Here is a 23,652-nt window from a genome sequence, read left to right as displayed (position 1 = left end):
TTGCAGTGACCAGGAGTTGGAGGCCACCTGGGTGTCCGTTGCTAGGGGAAGGATGGTACCAAGTAGCTGCTGCAATCTGCAGGGGATGATGCTGTGATTAGAAGCCATAGTCCAAATGCACACGGAGGCGGATCTTAATAACACAGCACAGAATGGAAACGTACAAAGCAGAGTAGCTCTGATGACCCTGTTCTAGATGTACAGTAACATACAGGTGCAGAAAAAAGAAAAAGCAACACGTATTTTAAAGCACATGCCAACGAAAGGATACTCCTCGAGTGCATTAGAGTGGGTTCCCAGAAAGAGGAAAGAGTAATGGGGAAAAGGGAATTTAAATAAGAGAGATGCCTCGTGTGGAGCAAAGACCAGACTGTACTGCAAAGTGAGATGTGCAGTTAACTCAAGATTGGAAAAGGCTCCTGAAGTGTAAGAGACACAAAACAAAACCAAAGATGACGGAAGCTACTTGGTGTGGGGTATGTCTGTGGCTACCAAACAGGGCCTGACACCCGTACATGTTCAAATAAAGGAAGAAAACTGCACTCTTGCCACCCTGTAGACTGCCAGGGATGGGTGGATGGGGGCCCAGGAGCCCCCAGTCCTGGGAGAGGAGATGAGAAAGTGAAGGACTTGGAGATGAACAGGGAAAAGTGGGCACCATCGGTAGAGGAGGAAGCCACAGCCCTCTGGCCCCCGAAATGAGACAGAGAGGACTTCCAGAAACTGCTGGTGTCAAGACTTTCACTTCCCGGAGGGGCTTGACGGGGTCACAAGAGACAGAGCAGAAACGAAGGTGCGTGGCAGTGATGAGGAACAATGGGGCTGGAAGGCAGCTGAGGCTTCTTGTCACTTCTCCTCCAGGCAGGGAGACTGGAAGGTGCGTGTGTGTGTGCGCGTGCGTGCATGCACGCACATTGTGTGAGCATGTCATAGCAGCCAACAGGCCAGACAAGGAGAGGTCTGGAAATACTGTAATCGGTTGGCTTTTGTGCCTGACTGAAACTGCAGGCTTCTCTGTGCCAAAGGGCGCTTGGCTTGCAGTATGGATTCAAAATGAAGGGTGAGGGATTTTCCTGGTGGTCCAGTGGCTGAGACTCCATGCTGCCAATGCAGGGGGCCTGGATTCGATCCCTGGTCAGGGAACTGGATCCTGCAAGCTGCATCTGAAAGAGCCTGCATGCTGTAACCAAGACCCGGAGCAGCCAAATAAATAAACAATTTTTCTTTTTTAAATGAAGGGTGAATTAGGCCTATAGACCTAGGTGTTTTGTTTCCTGAGACAATTTGTGTGTGTATGTGTATTGTTGCTGTTATTGTTCAGTCACTAAGTTGTGTCCAACTCTTTGTGACCCCATAGACTGTAACCCACCAAGCACCTCTGTCCATGGGATTCTCCAGGCAAGAATACTGGAGTAGGTAGCCATTTCTTGCTCCAGGGATCTTTCCAGATCAGGGGTGGAACCCGTGTCTCCTGCTTGACAGGCATATTCTTTACCACTAAGCCACCAGGGACGTGTGGATGTATATGTGTGTCTTAATCACCATCGCAAAGTCTCCATAGAGAGCACACAATTAACTGTTGCCAAAGTCCCCATCACTTTCCATTGCATTCTGCTGGGTCCTGTTTGGCACAGTGATGACCCCTCAGGCATTTGAGTTGGCCTGGAGGCCTCCTAAGGTCTCTTCTCTCTCTGATCTGCTGGAAAGATGATGGCTTGAGATGGATGGGTGACTGGGAGAGGCAGGACTGGATTCTATCCTGCCCCATAGGGGCAGGATGCACAGGACGGTGTCTTCCAACAGAAAGGCTTGGAGGGGACTGGCCCTGAGTGCCCAAACTGGCCAGTTCCATAAAGGAAGGAGCAGGAAGCCTGGGGGTTGTAGTGTCTGGGTGCTGGGGGTATTCCCTCACCTCTGGTGCCAGCTCCAGCTGAAAAAGGATTAGGAAATAAGCTGTCTGGAGGACACAGGGCACCAAGAGCTATTCTCCACTGGACTCACTTCACTGGAGGGTCACTTCACCCTCCTCAAGGATCTTGGTGGCTCCAGAGGCTGAGGCCCCACCCCCCACCCCAGCCTCTCTTTGCAGAGACCAGCCTGTGCCAGGATACAGGGTCTCGGAGCAGGAATGCTGGAAGTGGAAGCAAGATTGGCTCTGCTCCTGGCCACAGCGCTCCTCAGCAGTTGGAGGGAGCACAGAGGAAGTGAGCTGGTGCAGCCATGGAGACAGCCTAGACAGACAGCATCCCCACAGGGAGTCATGACTGAGATCACTGTCCTGCTCTGCATCTGACGGACTCTGTGACCCTAGGCAAGCCCCTTTCCCTCTCTGGTCCCCAGCTGCCTGTCTATTAAATAAGAACATCGCGCTAGAACGTCCGTGCATGCTCAGTCGCTTTGGTCGTGTCTGACTCTTTGTGACTCCATGGACTGTAGCCTGCCAGGCTCCTCTGTCCATGGGATTCTCCAGGCAAGAATGCTAGAGTAGGTTGCCCTGCCCTCCTCCAGGGAATCTTCTCCACCCAGGGATCGAACTCCTGTCTCACCCCCCTGAGACAACTTGGCTCTGCTTTTCCCCACGTAGGGCTTGGAAATCCCCCAGAAGACTCCACAGAGACTACCTCTGAACCCTTGAGCAAGCCACCTATCTTTTCTGGACACCCTGGAGGACACCCACTTCATCACAACTTGGAAAATCTTGGAACTCGAACAAGACAAGCCCCGCTGATGTGTGCGACTGTAAATGGCACAGTTATTGGGGTCGAGAGGCCCAGGGCAGGGGGAGGCAAAGGGGGAAGGAGGAGAAAGCTTGAGAGCTACAGCCAGGGGAGGAGGGGGACTCCATGCTTGTCCAGAACACCAGCCTCCCCCACCTCCGCGTGGCCTTTCCTCTGCATGCCCCAACCTTCCCAGCTACAGTCAGTGACCCAAAAAGGAGTCCAACAAGCTGTTCCTGGAAGAAAATCTGAGCCGGGTGCTGGGGTGGGGAGGGGAATGAATAGCCCCATGGCTGCAGTGAGCAACGCCAGGCTCCCAACTCCAGTCCTAACCCCCAACTTGACCTACATGTGCTAAGTCGCTTAAGTCGTGTCCGACTCTTTGAGACCCTGTGGACTGTAGCCCCACCAGTCTCCTCTGTCCATGGGATTCTCCAGGCCAGAATACTGGAGTGGGTTGCTATGCCCTCCTCCAGGGAATCTTCCTGACCCAGAGATCAAACCCGCGCCTCTTACATCTCCTGCATTGGCAGGTGGGTTCTTTACCTCTAGTGCCACCTGGGAAGCCCAGCACGGCACCTAAGCAGCAGCAGACGCTTTGCTGGGTGTTGGAGACTCCAAGAGAAACACATTACTCACCAACCCTGGCTGCCAGTCTCTGACGACAGCTAGCAAACTGGGCTGTGAATCAAAATTGCCTGAAGCAGGTGCTAAACACACAACAGCTCATATCTCATCCACGGAATCTGGGGTGGGGTCCGGAAATCTATAATTTTAAAGAGTGCCACCCTTGGGCACCCCTTCCCCCAAGACACACACCCTTGCCTTGCAGTGACTGAAAACTAAGGCCTTATTTCCAAGGCAGCCTGAGTTTACACTTGCTGAGAAGTTTACACTGGCCAAGTTTACACTTGCCTTTCAGTTTGCATGGCTGTGAAGAAAGCTGAGTGCCGAAGAATTGATGCTTTTGAACTGTGGTGTTGGAGAAGACTCTTGAGAGTCCCTTGGACTGCAAGGAGATCCAACTAGTTTATTCTGAAGGAGATCAGCCCTGGGATTTCTTTGGAAGGAATGATGCTAAAGCTGAAACTCCAGTACTTTGGCCACCTCGTGTGAAGAGTTGACTCATTGGAAAAGACTCTGATGCTGGGAGGGATTGGGGGCAGGAGGAGAAGGGGACAACAGAGGATGAGACGGCTGGATGGCATCACTGACTCAATGGACGTGAGTCTGAGTGAACTCCGGGAGCTGGAAATGGACAGGGAGGCCTGGCGTGCTGCGATTCATGGGGTTGCAGAGTTAGATACGACTGAGCGACTGAACTGAACTGATGGGTTTTCCTTCCTCCATGGGGAACTTCCAGACTCTGCATATCTATAACCTTTCCACTTCTTTCCAGCTGGAAACCCTGGAATCAGATTGGTCCCCAATTCCTACATATTTCCTTCCAAATTCCCTCAGCACAGCCCCTTGACCTAGTACCCCACCCACTCCCAGCCTAGATTGTTACAAGTTACTAGGTCTTTCTACTAACCCAAAGCCTCCCAAACTTCAAGCATTCACCTGCCTCCTTTACACTTTTTGGGTCATATCTGCATACCACCTGTTGTATAATTTACCTAAGCATTTTCCTTAAATCAACATAAAAAAATCCCAAACATTTATTTGAAAAGAAAATTTTCTGGAATTGAAAGTAGCAATGAAATGGATAGGTGCATGCAAAAGTTTGCAGCAACACTATTCACAAAAGACAAAAGATGGAAACAACTCAAGTGTCCATTGACAGTGAATGGATAAGGAAAATGGCCACACACTGGAATAGTATGCAGCCAGAACAAGGAATGAAGTTCTGACACATGCTACAAAAGGGCTGAAACTTGAAGATGTTATGCTAAGGGAAAAAAGCCAGACATAAAACAAATATTGTATTAATATAATTCCACTTATATGAGGCACTGGAGTAGTCGAATTCATAGAAACAAAAAGTAGAATGGTGGGGACTTGCCTAGCAGTCCAGTGGTTAAGAATCCACCTTGCAAGGCAGGGGTTCAGGTTCAATCCCTGGATCAGGAACTAAGATCTGACTAAGCCCGTGGGCATCAACTATGGAGTTCGAGTGCTTTGGAGCCTGTACGCCACGACTAAGACTCGACACAGACAAATATTTTTTTAAAAAAACATAGAAGGGTTACCAGGGGCTGGGGGCAAGGGGAGAATAGGGAGTTAGTGCTTAATGGGGACAGAGTTTCAGTTTGGACCACGAAAAAGCTTGGGAGATGGATGGTGGTGATGGCGGCACAACATTATGAATGTGCTTTATGCCAATGAATTGTACACTTCAAAATGATTTTCTTGGTAAATTTTATGTTTAAAAAAGAAGAAAACTTTCTATCGCTATCTTGCATGAAAAACAAAAACAAAAAGCAAAACCACTATCTCACTTGCCATTGAAAACAAAAATTATCAAATTAATGTCAGCTGCCCTTCCACTTTGTTAAAAAGAAACATTAGTATTAGACTGCTGCTAACATGCCTACTCAGGCTTCCGTGGTGGCTCAGATGGTAAAGAATCCACCTGCAATGCGGGAGACCTGGGTTCGATCCCTGGGTTGGGAAGATCCCCTGGAGGAAGGCATGGCAACCCACTCGAGTGTTCTTGCCTGGAGAATCCCCATGGACAAAGGAGCCTGGCGGGCTACAGTCCATGGGGTCGCAAAGAGTCGGACACGACTGAACAACTAAGCACAGCACAGCAACGTGCCTACCCACAGAAAAGGAGGATTAAAAGAGGAACAGAAAAGCTCCGATGTCTTTCCTTTGAGAACCAGTGTCAATCAAGACCTCTCTTGAGAACTGCCTTTGGACCACGGATCACCTGCGGATTCCCTGGTGGTTCAGCGGTAAAGAATCTGCCTGCCAAAGCAGTAGACGTAGGTTTGATCCCTAAGCTGGGAAGATCCCCTGGAGAAGGAAATAACAACCCACTCCAGTATTCTTGACTGGGAAATCCCATGGACAGAGGAGCCTGGTGGGCTACAGTCCATGGGGTCGCAAAAGAGTCGGACACAACTTAGTGACTAAGCAACAATGGATCACATGTGTGTCAAAGCCTGTGGAGACACAGGGGGCGTGAGCCCATAATGACCGCTCAGATCTCTCTATTCAATCCTGCTAGAATCTGTGAGGGTTACACCGAGCATGTGTGTATTCAAAGTGCTCTTGTGCAAGGCAGGAAATCATGAGGAAAGCACTCACATCTTATATCCATCTTGTAGATACTTCTTGGAAGGGGAAGTCACTTACCCAGGGGGACTGATGCCAAGTCTGAGACCCAAGTTTGTGAGCTTCACCCTCTTCCTCAGGCCACCCGATCACCCAAGACTGACCGCTGGCCTTGGAGCAGGGCCCCTGTGCTAACTTTCTGATTCTACTCTTCACAAGGTACTAGATGCCAGGTCCCTGCCATCAGACTTTGCTGTATCAACAAGCCTCCCTCTGACTTTCCAGGCCCCGCCCTGCATTTGTGGAGGCTCACGCCTTTGCCCAGGTACTGGATGTGCTCTCAGGGGACCTGGATTCAGATTCTGAGTCTGTTAACAACTTGGCCATGGGGTCTTTGACAAAACTCCTTGGGAAGTCCCTAGAGGTTTGTAACATGGAGAAGGTACAGCGGTTGGACCACATTAGTGCCTTTCAATGAATGTGTGACCTCTGGACCCCTGAGATAGGAGACACACACACACACCACACACACACACACACACACACACACACACACACACCCCATAAGACCTCTGGACCCCTGAGATAGGAGATACACACACACACACCCCATATGACCTCTGACCCCAAGATAGGAGACACACACACACACATCACACACACACACACCGTAAGACCTCTGACCCCCTGAGATAGGAGACACACACACACACACACACACACATACCGTATGACCTCTGGACCCCTGAGATAGGAGACACACACACACACCACACACACACACACACACACACACACACACACAAACACACCGTATAACCTCTGGACCCCTGAGATAGGAGACACACACACACAAACACCACACACACACACAAACACCACACACACACACACACACCATAAGACCTCTGGACCCCTGAGATAGGAGACACACACACACACCACACACACACACACACACACATACACACACCACACACACACCATATGACCTCTGGACCCCTGAGATAGGAGACACACACACATATACACACCACACACACACATACACACACACACACATCATACACACACCATATGACCTCTGGACCCCTGAGATAGGAGACACACACACACACACACCATATGATCTCTGGACCCCTGAGATAGGAGACACACACACACACATATACACATACCATAGGACCTCTAGACCCCTGAGATAGGAAACACACACACACACACACACACACACACACACCCCCCATATGATCTCTGGACCCCTGAGATAGGAGACACACAAACACACACACATACACACATACCATAGGACCTCTAGACCTCTGAGATAGGAAACACACACATACCCCCCCCCCCCCCATCTAAGATAGGAAACACACACACACACACACACACACGCACACCCATAGACGGCTAAGCTGCTATTGGGAGCCCCAGGGCAGACCCAGCCAATGGGATCTGGGGGCGTGGCCTGGGAACCCACTTCTAAACAGCTTCCCCCACCCTCTCCGCCCTCTTGCCGCGGGTGATTGCCCCGTATGGGAAGCCTCGGAGCCCCTGGCTCAGTTGTCTTTGAGGACCCTTCCCTCCATATTTTGGGACCTTGGAGACCAGGTCCTTGCCTAAGGCAGACTGGTAGAAAATGGTTTTCTGGGGTCTCATCTTCTCTTCCTTCATCTCCACCGGTCCTCAAGCAAGAAGCACTAATTTCTTTAGCCTTCTGACTGGCTGGGAATGGCATTTCTTTGGGAGGAGCGAGGAGGAGAGCGGGGAGGGGGAGAGCGGGGAGGCATATCCCTGTAAGACTTCTTGCGAAATTTAGGAACACCTGGCTGCAACTGGACGTAGGCCCTTCAATCGCCTCCCATGTGTCACCTAGGGTGGAGACAGAGGCTGCGGGACTCAAGGGAAAACCGCGGGTATTAAGGGTTCCAGACAGAGCTAGGCGTGGTGGGAGCCCCACCCCAATCCCTCTCTTGGGTGCTCTTAGTTTCTCGCCTTAGAGGACGTGGCTTAGGACCCCAACTTGCCATAGAGATGCCAACGGTCAAGCACAGTCCGGGAATGCCCCTGCCCCCAAAGATGCTAAAAGAGAAGTGAGGATCCCTTCAATCCGCTGGTTAAAGGTCTCCTCATAGACCCCCGCCCCCCCCAGCACTGGGGACCCCACTAAGAGGACCGGGTACCCAGATTCCAGAGTCAGAGTGGGAACGTGACTCAGGAGGGAAACTGAGGCTCAGACAAATGCAGCCCGGGTCCTAGGTCTCGGGGTGGAAGGGAAGCCTGTGATTCCCTCCTCGCGCTCCCGCGCGCATCTTCAGATTCCAGGACGCTCAGCCAGTGTGGCTACCCAGCGTCTGGCCGCCCCGCTAGCCTGCTCTGCGCGCCTCTTCTCTGTCCCCGTGTCTCTGCAGACGCTGCCCTTCCCGCCCGCTCTCCCCGCCGCCGCTCCTGGGCCCCGGTAAGCTGGCCAAAGCAGCCCAGCTCCGGGGTCTCCACTCCCATTTCCTGTGTGGAATCCTTCCAGGGATGCCGGAGACGAGGGGTTTTCTGGGTGTGCACTCTGCACGTTTACAGTCCCCGGCTTCCAGCCTTGCTGTGTGACCTCGGGCAAGTAGCTACCAGTCTTTGAACTCTATTCCTAGCCCCACCTCGGGGGCCGCAGAGGGGCCTTGGGTTACCTGCCATTGTTTCCCGCGACTCCTGCGCACGCTGCCTTCTGCTTCTCCCTCCTGCCAGCTCTGCGGTTGAAGGAGGGCGAGGGAGGGATGGGCCGTTGCCGGGCCACCTCCCTTCCACCCCTTCGGGCCCCCCCCCCCCCCCGCCCCGCCTCCGACCCCCCTGTGGCTGCCTTTTTTCTCTTTCACTTTCTCTCTGCCGCAAAGGGCTTGAGCCACCCAAGCTGGGGAGTAAGCAGACACCCAAGCCGCCCCCGGCTGCACCCACCACGTGCTTTCTCAGAAGCACCTAGTCTGCCGCTCACCAGAGCTCCAATCAGGCCCTAAAAATAGCCAGTGCTCCCATGCCGGGAGGTAGCCTGCCCTTAGGCATTTGAAACACAAGCCCTGATTAGGAGGAAGCTGGCCCTTCCTTTCTTTCCACTTCAGCCCCACCTTGAAACTGACAAGCCATTCCTGCAGGGCACAGGGACTTGCTAACCCAGCCACTCACTCCAGAGCAGCCGGCTGCCCTGGAAGGCACAGAAAATTACTCAGGTCAATTCAGCCCTGGCAACCTTGATTCCCCCCGCCCCCAACACCACCACCACACACCTCCTGACAGCTTTCTTCCCTCCCTTCTTCCACAGGTCCTGCACCCCTGCTCCATCCACCCTGAGGCCTTGGAGAGGTCACTTCCCTTCCCAGGATTGGATTTCCTCATCTGGAATTGAGGGGGAAGCCTTCAAGGTGACTTCTGACCTCTCTCTCTCCTTAGAAAATTCTCCCTGCCCCAAGCTCCCGCTGCTACCCTCAGAGCCGGCAAACGTCATCAGTCTGCAGGTTCGGAGGAGGCCGAGCATTTATTTCAGCAGCATCTGACCAAAGACTTCTCACACTCTCAACCACACAACAAAGGCAACACCAATAATACTGGGTTCCTGTGTGGATCTTCAGATATTAAAATAAACTGGGCGCTGTGCTAGAACCTTGGATTGCTCACCTTGGTCTTGGAATAAAAGTTTCCCCCAATCCCATTTAACAGCCCAGACTCAGTATAGGCTGGGGACCCTATGTCACTCGACACCCAGGCAGGCAGCGCAGCTGGGGTTCAAACCTGTGTGCTGCTTTCAGAGCTGATACCAGATGTCTGTACACTGTTGTCTCTCACCGTCTATCCCCTGTCCCCCACTTATTCCACAAAGCGCCAGTTGGAAATGGGGGAGAGGGTAGCATCGGGCCAGGTGCCTGGCTACTCCCCACCAGGCTCAATGTCTAGACTAATGGGCTGACTCTGGCTTTGGTGTCCCTGCTTCCTGGGGATGGGGTGGGTCTGGCAGGGGTTCCACCCTTCAAGGGCACCCCTCAGTGTTTACCTGGCAGAGAGAGGACCTTGCGGTTGGCAGAGCCTGGCCATCAACACTGAGAGCTAACGACACGCCCCCTGGAAGTCATCCCTTTAGTACCCTTCAGGCTGATCAAGTTCTCTTACATTCCAGACACCTGAGTGAAACTGCAGGTCCCTCAGTGGAAGGAAACGGCAAACCACCTCACTTCTTCCAAAAGCCCCAGCAGGCCAAAGACCCCTTCCTGCCATCCTCACCCCCCTAGTTCAGAGCAGTGTCTCCTTTTTTGGGGGATGGCGGGATGTCACCCTAAATTAAGAAGCATTTTCAGTCCCAACATCCCCCACCCGCCTTTTTACCTTGGGGCTCTGGCAGGTAGGACCCGGCAGGGCGTGGAGCCAGGCAACGCATGGTGTGGGAAACACAGGGAGGCAGCAACTTCCGGACTCTGGCAGCCCCTCCTGGTGCCCTCAGCTTGCCCAGTGAGGTCTTCAGGTGCCCAATTCAGGAGCAGGCAGCCTCATCTCTGGCCAGTCTCCCTACACCTGGTCAGGAGCCCGCCAAGACATAGCAAACATGCAAAAGAAGCAAGTAAGGGACCAGCGGAAAATTCTCCCCTTACCAGGTGATCAGTGCTGCCAGATTTCTCTTACTAGGCATGCTCTAATTTGCCCATGCTCCCTTAAACACTCCCTGTGTTTAATTTCGGTTCCTTGTTGTGTACCAAATGGGTTGATGACCAGGAAAGATAGTGAGTTGACTGTTGGAGTGTCTTCAACACAGTCATTCTAAAACGGTGTTCACCACAGTGGAACCACGCTGGTGCCAGTTGCCAATATATGCCATCTTCTGTAGGGTGGCGCTAGGGCCAGAGCCTCACAGATGCCTCAAGATAAGCTGAAAGCCCCTGCTGAGTTCTGCAGACTCCCTGGATTCCATTGCCATCCCCCATCCCACTTACACAACAAACTGCCCTGAGTTTCCCCAGAGAAAGAGTCCTCCACTCATCATTCTTATTCCAAGACATTGGATTAAAATATAAATTACATATTAGAAAGTGTTACCCCAAATATGATATACTTAGACACACATAGTTTGGGGTACCAGATAAATGCAGCAGAGAGACTGTCACAGGAGAAAGTTAGTGCCTTTTCAAGGTTCTGCCCAGGCTTCTGGAAGCCTCCAGAAGAAAGTCTCAGTCTGGGGGCTTATGAACTTTTAACGCCTCTTCTAATGCATCATCAACCCATCTCACAGAGAGCAGCCCCCAGCTTCAAGCCATCAGTAGAGAGCAGTGTCTGGCCAGAATGCCTTCCTGTTTCATAGTTACCTTCTGCATGTGGCATTCTTTTTCATTTATGTTGGACATAAACTTTCCTTGGGAAATAAAATTGAATGAAAAACGTGACGGAGAAGGCAATGGCACCCCACTCCAGTACTCTTGCCTGGAAAAGCCCATGGACGGAGGAGCCTGGTGGGCTGCAGTCCATGGGGTCGCAAAGAGTCGGATACGACTGGGCGACTTCACTTTGACTTTTCACTTTCATGCATTGGAGAAGGAAATGGCAACCCACCCTAGTGTTCTTGCCTGGAGAATCCCAGGGACGGGGGAGCCTGGTGGGCTGCCGTCTATGGGGTCACACAGAGTCGGACATGACTAGAGCGATTTAGCAGCAGCAGCAGAAAAATGTGAGTAGTTTGAAAACAACCAAAAAACCCTAACCTGTCAAGCTAATAGTAGTGTGCGTGTGTGCTAAGTCGCTTCAGTCATGTCTGACTCTGTGCGACCCCGTGGACTGTAGCCCACCAGGCTCCTCTGTCCATGGGATTCTCCAGGCAAGAAGACTGAAGTGGGTCACCATGCCCTCCTCCAGGGGATCTTCCCGACCCCAGGATGGAACCTGCGTTGCTTATGTCTCCTGCGCATTGGCAGGTGGGTTCTTCACCACTCACACCACCTGGGAAGGCCGACAGTATTGCAGAGGGTACAGAACGATCATGAGGTTGGTACCGAAATGAATGACGTTTCGGAAACAATGACTTTGGAGCCTCAAGCATTTTTATGGAAAGAACACTGAATTGGGAATTTGAAGCCCTGTGGTTCAGCCCCCACGGTTACTAGCTGATGGGTCACCTCGGACCCCTCACTTCCGTTGTGTGGGCCTGTTTCTCCGTGTGTGAAGCGAGGGCAATTATGCCTATATTTGTATAGGGATTATTTTCGAGGCAGTTTCTGCTTTCAGAAGTTCGAGAGGGGAAGTAGGGCAGACACATGAGACTGCTGAGAGTCAATGTGAAACAGTCTTGTTCTGTTAGGCTAATAAAACAGACACGATGAGTATGAGACATCCCAAGAAGTCTCAATTTCCTGTGACCTGGCACACCAGGCCATTCCATGAGGACACCTTCTGTCCTCAGAGGGAGCTGGCTCTGACGGCTGTGGCCACGGCAGCTCTGAACCAGCTTCGTGGCCCAGCCAAGCTTGGAATGAGAGTCCCCCGGACCTGGGGTGCACCTGTATGGATGCTGTCATTTCTCACCTGGACTACCTGCTACCTGGTCTCTCGGTGTCCTCCTTCACCTGCCCCCACCCCAGACCCATGCTCTATAAGACCCGAATCTGATCACGCCTGTGTCCACACAGGTTTCTGAGCCGGGAGGGTGACACATGCCAGCCTGCGTTTTGACTGATGGCAGATGCCATCGATTGGTACCAGGAGGGCCTCGAGTACGGAGTCAGGAGAGGAGCGCTGTGGAACCTCACCAGGTGCTGAGGGGGGTCCAAATTCTAGCAGAGGCAGTGGAGATGAGGAGATGGTGCGCTGAGATGAAGTGACAAGCATCCAGGACTGAGTGGGCAGGCCTAGGAGGGGGCCGAAGGGTTAAGCCAACGACAGGGTCTCTCCCTATTAGAACTTCTAGCATACCTGCTGAAGCTCCTCTTCAAAACTCCCCCAGAGGCGGTGACCACTCATTCTCTTGAGCCCAGGATAAAACCAATTCCCGCTAGACTAGGGAGCCCTCTCAGAACTTGCCCCAGGCACCTGAATTTCTTTGTCTCAAGTCAGAATTCAGCATGACAAAGCTATAGACCGAAGCACTGTTCCAGGTACCAGTCTGGGGTCCCCAGCCAAGCACAGAGGAGAGGAGATGAGGGGACTTGATCTTGCAGGTAGGATTAGCATCACAGAGAGCTTGCCATCCCCTGTGGCAATCTCTCCAAACAGATCTTGCTCAGTCCTACCTGCTTCAGTTCAGTTCAGTTCAGTCACTCAGTCGTGTCCGACTCTTTGCGACCCCATGAATCGCAGCACGCCAGGCCTCCCTGTCCATCATCAACTCCCGGAGTTCACTCAAACTCATGTCCATCGAGTTGGTGATGCCATCCAGCCATCTCATCCTCTGTCGTCCCCTTCTCCTCCTGCCCCCAATCCCTTCCAGCATCAGAATCTTTTCCAATGAGTCAACTCTTCGCATGAGGTGGCCAAAGTACTGGAGTTTCAGCTTATCTCTGCTCAAGCAGGGTCCCCATCCCACCCCTCATAGGACCACCCTCCTGCCTCCTCCTGTCAGACTGCATTTTGGTCATCCTTCGAGGCCCACTGTGGTCAGCCTTCCAGCTAACAATAACCTTCTGCTTTCCTCTTTTTAACAAACTTGCAGCCATGGATTTGGCAATACATCATGAACTTCCTATTTCCTGAGTATGGCCCCCGCTGCCTCTGACGAAGTCATAAAGTCCTTAATGTCTGTCTTACTGTGTTTCCCAAAGAAAGGCAATGCCAAAGAATGCTCAAACTACCGCACAATTGCACTCATCTCACACGCTAGTAAAGTAATGCTCAAAATTCTCCAAGCCAGGCTTCAGCAATACGTGAACCGTGAACTTCCAGATGTTCAAGCTGGTTTTAGAAAAGGCAGAGGAACCAGAGACCAAATTGCCAACATCTGCTGGATCATCGAAAAAGCAAGAGAGTTCCAGAAAAACATCTATTTCTGCTTTATTGACTATGCCAAAGCCTTTGACTGTGTGGATCACAATAAACTGTGGAAAATTCTGAAAGAGATGGGAATACCAGACCACCTGACCTGCCTCTTGAGAAACCTATATGCAGTTCAGGAAGCAACAGTTAGAACTGGACATGGAACAACAGACTGGTTCCAAATAGGAAAAGGAGTACGTCAAGGCTATATATTGTCACCCTGCTTATTTAACTTCTATGCAGAGTACATCATGAGAAACGCTGGGCTGGAAGAAGCACAAGCTGGAATCAAGATTGCCGAGAGAAATATCAATAACCTCAGATATGCAGATGACACCATCCTTATGGCAGAAAGTGAAGAGAAACTAAAAAGTCTATTGATGAAGGTGAAAGAGGAGAGTGAAAAAGTTGGCTTAAAGCTCAACATTCAGAAAACGAAGATCATGGCATCTTGTCCCATCACTTCATGGGAAATAGATGGGGAAACAGTGGAAACAGTGTCAGACTTTATTTTTCTGGGCTCCAAAATCACTGCAGATGGTGACTGTAGCCATGAAATCAAAAGACGCTTACTCCTTGGAAGAAAAGTTATGACCAACCTAGATAGCACATTCAAAAGCAGATAAATTACTTTGCCAACAAAGGTCCATCTAGTCAAGGCTATGGTTTTTCCAGTGGTCATGTATGGATGTGAGAGTTGGACTGTGAAGAAAGCTGAGTGCCGAAGAATTGATGCTTTTGAACTGTGGTGTTGGAGAAGACTCTTGAGAGTCCCTTGGACTGCAAGGAGATCCAACCAGTCCATTCTGCAGGAGATCAGCCCTGGGATTTCTTTGGAGGGAATGATGCTGAAGCTGAAACTCCAGTACTTTGGCCACCTCGTGTGAAGAGTTGACTCATTGGAAAAGACTCTGATGCTGGGAGGGATTGGGGGCAAGAGGAGAAGGGGACGACAGAGGATGAGATGGCTGGATGGCATCACTGACTCGATGGACGTAAGTCTGAGTGAACTCCGGAAGTTGGTGATGGACAGAGAGGCCTGGCGTGCTGCGATTCATGGGGTCGCAAAGAGTCAGACACGACTGAGTGACTGAACTGAACTGAACTGAATATGTTTGACTTTCTTTTTGAAAAGGATGCCAAGATTGTTTGAGTGAATGGTTGGCGTTTAAATTTGATTAAGGCAGACAACCTCTAAATGGATGGAGAGTCCTCCTGTACTAGGTTGTAAGTATCTTTTCTTACCCTTTTTGGTGACCTGCCTCATTTCTAGCAGATGCTAAATAAATGCTTAAGGGAGAGGGAAGTAAGGAGGTGAGAAAGCAAGGAAGAGAGATCAGACAAGAGGTGGGGGAGTAGAGAGAACAAAACCTAATATGTAGGCAAATTAGGAGATCAAACCAGTCAATCCTAAAGGAAATCGATTCTGAGTATTCATTGGAAGGACTGATATTGAAGCTGAAGCTCTAATCCTTTGGCCACCTGATACAAAGAACCAACTCATTAGAAAAGACTCTGATGCTGGGAAGGACTGAAGGCAGGAGGAGAAGGCGACAACAGAGGATGGTGTCACCGACTGGATGGACATGAGTTAGAGCAAACTCAGGGAGGCAGTGAAGCATGGAGAAGCCTGGCGTGCTGCAGTCCACGGGCCACAAAGAGTTGGGCACAACTTAGTGACTGAATAACATCAAGGCAAATTAGGCAGGTCGGAAGGTATCTGAGAACATAGACCTGTTCGTGGGTAAATGTACAAGTGGATTAGTTGATAAGAAGGTGGGTGAATCAGCTGATACATAAATATTTGGGCAGTCAGAGAAATGAAATATTGATAAGTTGATAGAATTAGATAGTAGATGTAAGTTGATCAATTGGTTAGTAGATATTAGTATAGTTGGGGCTTCCTGGGTAGTGCTGGTGGTAAGGAACCTACTTGCCAATGCAGGAGACATAGGACATGAGGGTTTGGTCCCTGGGTCAGAAAGACTCCCGGGAGGAGGGCATGGCAACCCACTCTAGTATTCTTGCCTAGAGAATCCAGTGGACAGAGGAGCCTGATGGGCTACAGTCCAGAGGGGTGCAAAGAGTCAGACAAGACTGAAGCGACTGAGCACTGACAGTAGTCAGTTGGGTAGACCAGGTAAGTTTGAGAGCAGGCAGTGGGAGAGACCAATAATGGTAAGTAAGGACACAGGTGAGATGCTCAAGGGAACAACAAAGAACAGAAACAGTCCCTGGCTGAGTCAGGTGCCAGACCGGGAGCCAAGCCGAGAATAGAACAGGCCCCTGGTCAACCCCGGGAAAACCCATGGGGACTTGCCAACTTCCGGTTGCAGGTGTTTCTGCTTCTGCGGCTCATGTGGGTGAAGGTGAAGGAAGTCTGGCTGGCTGGGAAGCCACTCAAGGTGAAAACCAAGTGGTCCTTGCCAACACATCTCCTTCCAGGAGCCAGCGGAGACTCACTTACCAGGGATCAGAGCAGGAATGGGTTTGGGGAGGAAAAAGGGGTAGAAAGAAGGGAGGGTGCAGCCTTCCTCCCCTCTGCATCTTGGCTCGGGTGACTCTCATCCTAAGGACCAAATGGGGAAGGAAGTGACAGGAAGAACTTAACAGTCTGGGGTATGTCCCTCCCTTTCCAATAGATCAGGCAACATCCTAGAAGGAGGCTTTGTTCTGTGTTTCCTAGAACAGAGTTCTCACGGGTAAAACTACCACACTGTGAAAATACAGAGAGACAAAATAATGAAGGAAAGCCAACGGCAACAGTAAGATGTAAAGCCACGGCAGGGGCGTCCCACAGCCTGTGAGAAGGCTCGCCCCAAGAGCACCGCTGTGCCTCCGTCCACAAACCTGAGGCCGGCTGGGTCTGACCTTGCCACCGGTCATCCTTCCATTCACCTTGAGTCTGCGGTTGCCCCAAATGCCACCCTGGAGGCTGACGAGTCAGAACGAGCTTTCATGCTGGCAGCAATGCCTGTGTTTTGGATGATGTCACTGAATTCTCGGAATAGCCACTCTGGATGCTAGTATCGCCTCCATTTTACAGATGGGGAAACCGAGGGATCCCAGGAAGGGATCGGCATCCTAGCCCCTGGAATCAGGGAGTCACAGCTGGCACCGAGGCTGGCTGAGGCCACAGTATATGTGCTTAACCAACGTGCCAGCTTGGAGTCACATTAACTCTCAGATGCACATAGCAGCCTCACACTCAGCACTGGAGTAGGTGTCTAGATGTGATGTGGAGCCCTCAAAGAGACTGCAGACTCAACTCCCTGGTTTATCCTCCCCCCAGTCCAATGCAAGAGATGTAAGAGATGCAGGTTCAATCCCTGGGTCAGGAAGATCCCCTGCAGGAGGAAATGGCAACCCACTCCAGGATTCTTGCCTGGGACAGTTCTTCCAGTATAGAGGAGCCTGGTGGGCTCATGTGGGTCCATGACGTCACAGAGAGTCAGACACAACTGAAGCGACTAAGCATGCATGCCTAAGTGATTGATCACAGCACAATATGTATGTGTCTGACATTTCTAGAGTTATCTGTCTAATGCCAAGCGCTTCCTGGGATAGTTTCTCAGACACCATCTCACTGAACCCTTGCTATGACCCTGGGAGGTTTATATCATCACTCCCATTTTAGTGATGAAAAAACTGAGCGTCAGACTTGTTCAGGCATGTGGCCAAGGTTACACAATTTGTAAGCAGCAGGGCATGGCTGCAGGACTAGAGCTGTTCAGCTTCCAGCCTAGTTCTCCCTCCATACTGCCACACTAAGTCTCTCTTCTCTGGCCTCTGACTGTCCTCCAGGGGTTGTCACTCACTGTCCCCAGTCAGGTAGCTGAGTTCTGTCCCGACTCTTGGGCCTCCACCGGGCTTGCTGGGGGCTGGATGCACATGTGCTTTTCTGTGCAGCAGAGTCAACCCCAAAGAAGTGCACTTCCTGCACAATTGCAGCTGAAGTATTATCATATCCAAAGGTGACTTCTGAATCATCAGGCTGGTTTCAGTTTGAAGATGGTCAGCCTGCTTCGGGTAGACTTACGGTATCCCTTTGGGTTATTCAAAAGAGGCAGCCAACTAGAAAGAGAAACGAGTGATCTGGGCCCATGAGATCTAATAGCCACCCCTCCCCAGGCCATGATCGAGGCAATCATTCACCTCCCTGTGCCTCAGAGTACTCATCTGTAGAGTGAGAGTAATGGTAAACAGGAGCCATCCACACACGCATCCATCTCCCCAGTCACCCGTCACCCAGCCACCTATGCACCTACCCGTCAACCATTCACCTATCCTTCCCACCTCCCCACCCACCCACCCACCCATCCATCCACCCACCTAACCACCTACCCATCAACCATTCACCTATCCTTCCCACCTCCCCACCCACCCACCCACCCATCCATCCACCCACCTAACCACCTACCCATCAACCATTCACCTATCCTTCCCACCTCCCCGCCCACCCATCCACCCATCCATCCACCCACCTAACCACCTACCCATCAACCATTCACCTATCCTTCCCACCTGCCCGCCCACCCACCCACCCATCCATCCACCCACCTAACCACCTACCCATCAACCATTCACCTATCCTTCCCACCTCCCCGCCCACCCATCCACCCATCCATCCACCCACCTAACCACCTACCCATCAACCATTCACCTATCCTTCCCACCTGCCCGCCCACCCACCCACCCATCCATCCACCCACCTAACCACCTACCCATCAACCATTCACCTATGCCCCCACCCACCTACGCACAGCCCCCATCCACTCATCACCCAGCCACCTACCCACCTACCCTCCCATCACCCATCCACCTATCCAGTTCCTTACCCGCCCACCCATCCATGATCTATCCCATCCATCTACCTACCTATCAACCATTCACCTGTGCCCCCACCCACCTACCCACACAACCCCCACCCACCCATCACCCAACCACCTACCCACCCACCACTCAGCACCCATCCACCTATGCACCTACCCATCAACCATTCATCTACCCACCCACCCACCCATCCATCTACCTACCATCCAGTAGTCTAATATTCAACAAACACACATTGCACACCTATCCTTTTCCAGGCATTATATTAAGTGTTCGGGATACATCTGTGATAAAAGCATAGATCTCTCCCCACAGGGTGCTTACTTTCCAGTGAAAGAGTCAGACAATAGGCAGCAAACAAAGGAACCTCCCTGAGGGTCCAATGGTTAGGACTCTGCTCACATTGCCAAGGGCCCGGGTTCAGTCCCTGCTCGGAGAACTAAAATCCCCCAAGCCGTGCAGCTTGACTAAATAAATAATCAGCAACAAACATAATACAAAAGTAAAGTGTATCAAAGGTAAACATGTCAGTGTGGGGAGTGGTACTCAGAGTGTGGAGGGGGAGTTGCAAATTTAAATAGGATGATCAGGGGAGGCCTCCCTGAGAAGGTGACATTTGAGGAAAGTGCTAAAGGATTCAAGGAGGTTGACCCAGAAGATATCTGGAGAAAAGAGTGTTCAGAAGGAAGCAACAGCATGTGCAGAGGTCCTGTGGCAGGGAGTGTGCCCGCTGTCCCAGGGACCCCAAGAGTACCAGCATGGCTGGAGAAGATGAGACGGCAGGAGTATAGGGTGGGAGCAGAGCAGGGATGAACCAGATCTTGAAGGGCCTCATGGGAATCGTCCGGATTTAGCTTTCCTCTGAGTGACACGGGAAGCCAGTGCAGGGTTTAGGGCAGCGGAGGGTGACGATCACGATAGGGTTGTAGAGAGAGTTACAAAAACTTCACACTCCGATTTCCTTTTTTCTGAAGCCCTGTTGAAACTCAAGTCAGTGCCCTTTATTTCTACAAACCACACACTTCTCCTCCCCCTGTTCTCCTTGTCCCCGTCCGAAGGCTGCTCCCTCTCCTTGCCCCCTGGCTGCATCACTGCCTGTAGTCCTTACAGATGGAGTCTCACAGGCCTGGGAGGAGCTGGCCTGGAAGAGGGTGGTGGGGGAGCAACAAGGAAAGGAAGTGATGTATCCTTCCTTGTCTCCCAGGCTCCTGAAGACCGCATGGAGCTCAGTTCCCTTTCTAGAGTCACATGGCATCAGAAATAAATATATTACATCCCCTGGGAGGAAACTGAGTTTAATAACAGGAACCCGCCCTTGAAGCGAGAGGGAGGAGCAGAGGTGTGGGCAGCCAGCAGAGTGGAGGAGGCTGCAGTTTGCAGGGGGTGTGTCGAGGAGAGAGGAAGGCCTTGACACCCCCTGAAGTTGGCATCTGCATCAAGACTGCATAGGCCATGTGTGTTCTCTGCAGTTTCTTTCCTCTGCATCTTACAGTTTTCAGAGTGCACGTCTTTTGCCTCCTTCCATAGGTTTATTCCTGGGTATTTTATTCATTTTCATGCAATGGTAAAGAGGACTGTTCCTTTCATTTCTCTTTCTGATCTTTCATTGTAGAGAAATGCAACAGATTTCTGTGTGTTAATTCTGTAACCTGCAACTTTGCCAAATTCATTGACGAGCTCTAGTAGTTTTTTGGTAGCATCTTTAGGAGAGACATGTACACACTGCTGTATTTAAAATAGATAACGGACAAGGAAATCAACCCTGGATATTCCTTGGAAGGATGCTGCTGAAGCTGAAGCTCCAATACTTTGGCCCCCTGATGCAAGGAGCCGACTCTTTGGAAAAGACCCTGATGCTGGGAAAGATTGAAGCAAAAGGAGAAGAGGGCGGCAGAGGATGAGACAGCGGTTAGATAGCATCACTGACTCAATGGACATGGATTTGCGCAGATTCCAGGAGATAGTGGAGGACAGAGGAGCCTGGTGTGCTTCAGTCCAAGGGGTCGCAGAGTCAGACACAATTTAGCGACTGAATAGCAACAACAAGAGGAAGGACCTACAAGGACCTACCTTATGCTGCAGGGAACTCTGCTCAATATTATGTAACAACCTAAATGGGAAAGGAATTCGAGAAAAGAGTAGATACATGTATATGTATCCCTGAGTCACTTTGCTGTACACCTGAAGCTAACGCACTGCTGTAAAGCAATTATACTCCAATATAAAATAAAAAAGTTTTTAAAAAGACCCCATAAGTGGCTTGCACTCCCATTAAGAAATCAGGGGGGTCATTCAGGTGATAGAGATGTCCCAGCCCCCCTGGGGTCTTTTAGGAGGGGAAGAGTAAAAGATGTGTCTGAGGAACAGACAGAGATGATCTGGGTGAGAATTCACCCAGGAAGACAGCCCACCCCTTGTAAACATGTATCTTGGCAGAAGAGTTGGAGAAATGCCTACAACTGCCCTGGAGCCCATGGCAAAATCATTAAGAGGCTGTTTAGCCCTTAAGACCAGACTGAGCCACAAGTGTGTCTGCCTTCAAATCCAGCCTCAACACTTCCTGCTTGGGGACCGGAGTTGGTCACCTCTGGGCAGTCTCTGTCTTTTCTTCCTGTGTAACATAAGGCTGCTGCTGCTGCTAAGTCACTTCAGTCATGTCCGACTCTGGGCGACCCCATTGACAGCAGCCCACCAGGCTCCCCCATCCCTGGGATTCTCCAGGCAAGAAAACTGGAGTGGGTTGCCATTTCCTTCTCCAATGCATGAAATCATTAAAGGGTTAGGGTGGATATGAGAAAACCCACTGGCTTAGGTGTGCCTGGCAAGCAACGAAATACTCAATAAATGTGAATTGTGATTATATCAAGTTGTAAGTTACTCCAAAACCATAAAAAGACCAAGGACTAGAATTTATGACATCAGCTCACAAAATTGGGAAAGCACAGGTTTATGTAACGGAGGCTGAAAAGTAAGTGTCTTTAGGAAGAATGTTGTTAGTGGGAATTCCCTGGTGGTCCAGTGGTTAGGACTCCACGCTTCTGCGGCTGGGTTGTGGAGGGCGGCCTGGGTTTGACACACCTGTTGGGGGAACTAAGATCCCTCAAGCTGCGAGGTATGTCCAAAAATAAAAATTAAGAAGACTCTTGTTTGCAACAAAGTGAGAACCTTCTTGCAAGTGGGAAAGAAGACCTAAAATGTTTGAGGAGCCAAGGATGCGAGTGGAAATGGTATGGCATAGGCTTTTTTTCCCGCTTTAAGATGAATCAGGAGTCAGCAGTACCCTTTAAAAATAAGACACTCTCTTCAACTTGGTTCCTCTTCTGTCTCTCTCTCTCTTTCTCCCCCTCTTTCTCTGTCTTCCTCCCTCTCTCTCTTCTTTCCTCCCATCCTTCCTCCCTTCTTCTGTCCTTCTGTCTACCTCCCTCTCTTTCTCTCCTGTCTCTCCTTCCCTTTCTCTTCCTCCCTGTGTGTCTTTCAGTTTCCCTCTCTCTTCATGACCCGGATGCACACACAGGCACGTGCATACACATGCACACACACACGCCCACGCAAACATGCACACACATGCTCACACACACATGTGCACACACGGCAATCTCTGCTCTCCAGCTCTTCAGCCCTTCCTCTCTGTGGCAACCTATGTCTTCAGCTTTGAGACACACTGATTGTGCCGGCATCCGTCTTTCCCACTTGCAGGCAGCGGCTGATTTGTCCATCTGTGCCCTTCACCAGGGCCTTGCACATGCCTAAGGTACCCAGGGAGCTCAGAGAGCAAACCCAGTGGGCATTTGGCTGTGTGCCTCCGGGACGGTTTACTTTTAAGCAGAGTGGGAAGCGCACTGTTCTGCCAATGCTCTCGGCATCCCAGCCTGAGCTCTCTAAGCACTTGCTGCTCCTGCCAGCTCAACCAGAGACCCCGATTCCTATTCATTCTGCCTTCTCAGCTTGGGACAGAGATGAACATGAGGACCTCCCTTTCAGAGATTAGAGGGAAAAGCCCTGAGCTGCTGACAGCCAGACATGGCTCCATGAGAAAAAAGGGATGGATGGCAACTTACCACCAGGGTCCTTGTAGCTGGGGCCCCTCTCTGCTGTGGGGGCCTGCAGCCCACTCCAGATCCACCCCAAGAGGGCGAAGTCTGGGTCTCCTTTCTCCAGCAGGGTCAAGGAGATCTTCCTGGCCAGAGCCTCACCATCAGACTCATGGAGCAGGGCATGGTGGTACTCCCTGGAGAGGAGCTCTTCCGCCAGCAGGTTGTCCAGAAGCGCCTGCACTTGGCTCGGCCGATGGCTAGAGAGCAACATCCGGACCTGAGACAGGATGGTCTGGAAGTGATTCATGGTAGCGCTCAGATGCAGGGCAGCTCCCCTGGGCTAGCGCCTGGTATCTCTGCTCACCCAGCTTGTAGCATCCAAAATGTGAAGTGAAAATCAGGATGGGGGAACCTCTGCAGCTTATTCCTGCTAAGGAGGATTTCCTCATTTGCACGTTAGGCTGGGGTTGCCTGATGAATTGATGGAAATGGGTTCTGGTCTTGATTTAGACCCATAGATACGTGCATACCTTGCGTGTGCGTATGCCAAAGAGGGTCACGGCTCTGTGGATTCCTTTAGACCCAATCCAGTATTTACTAAGAGGAACAAGACTTGCCTCTTTGAGGACCTATAAGGTGATAGGCTTTCTCGGATGTTGCATCATAACAAGAAGGCACTGGGGCATAGCAATTAAGCAGTTGGGTTTGGAGCCAGTCTGCTGGGTTCAAATCCCCAATTACTTGATGTTTGGCAAGTTACTTAGCCTCTCCTTGCTGCCATTTCTCCATCTGGAAACGTTACCGAGTCCAAGCTCACTCTGCTCATGGCAGGGCAGGCCAATGAATCCAAGAGGCGAGGT

The 23,652-nt window shown here is 51.1% G+C and overlaps 1 protein-coding gene across 8 annotated transcripts in view; it reads right to left on the bottom strand.

The window, feature by feature from the left end:
• CIITA (class II major histocompatibility complex transactivator) overlaps nucleotides 1-23,357 on the bottom strand; it is a 59,544-nt gene extending 36,187 nt beyond the window's left edge. For 2 of the 8 annotated variants that reach the window (XM_070779664.1, XM_070779662.1), the window contains exon 1: nucleotides 22,817-23,353. In XM_070779664.1, the coding sequence (XP_070635765.1) occupies nucleotides 22,817-23,099 (283 nt within the window). In that variant the 5' untranslated portion in view covers nucleotides 23,100-23,353. Of the gene's footprint in view, nucleotides 1-8,620; nucleotides 8,740-10,301; nucleotides 10,510-22,816 lie in introns of those variants that run through there. The other 6 variants (XM_070779666.1, XM_070779665.1, XM_070779663.1 and 3 more) reach the window with 6 other exon arrangements.
• Nucleotides 23,358-23,652: the final 295 nt, after the last annotated feature.

The sequence above is a fragment of the Bos indicus genome, chromosome 25 (genome assembly GCF_029378745.1).
Source record: "Bos indicus isolate NIAB-ARS_2022 breed Sahiwal x Tharparkar chromosome 25, NIAB-ARS_B.indTharparkar_mat_pri_1.0, whole genome shotgun sequence".
NCBI classification, from domain to species: Eukaryota; Metazoa; Chordata; class Mammalia; order Artiodactyla; family Bovidae; genus Bos; species Bos indicus.
This window is presented reverse-complemented; position numbering and strand designations above follow the sequence as displayed.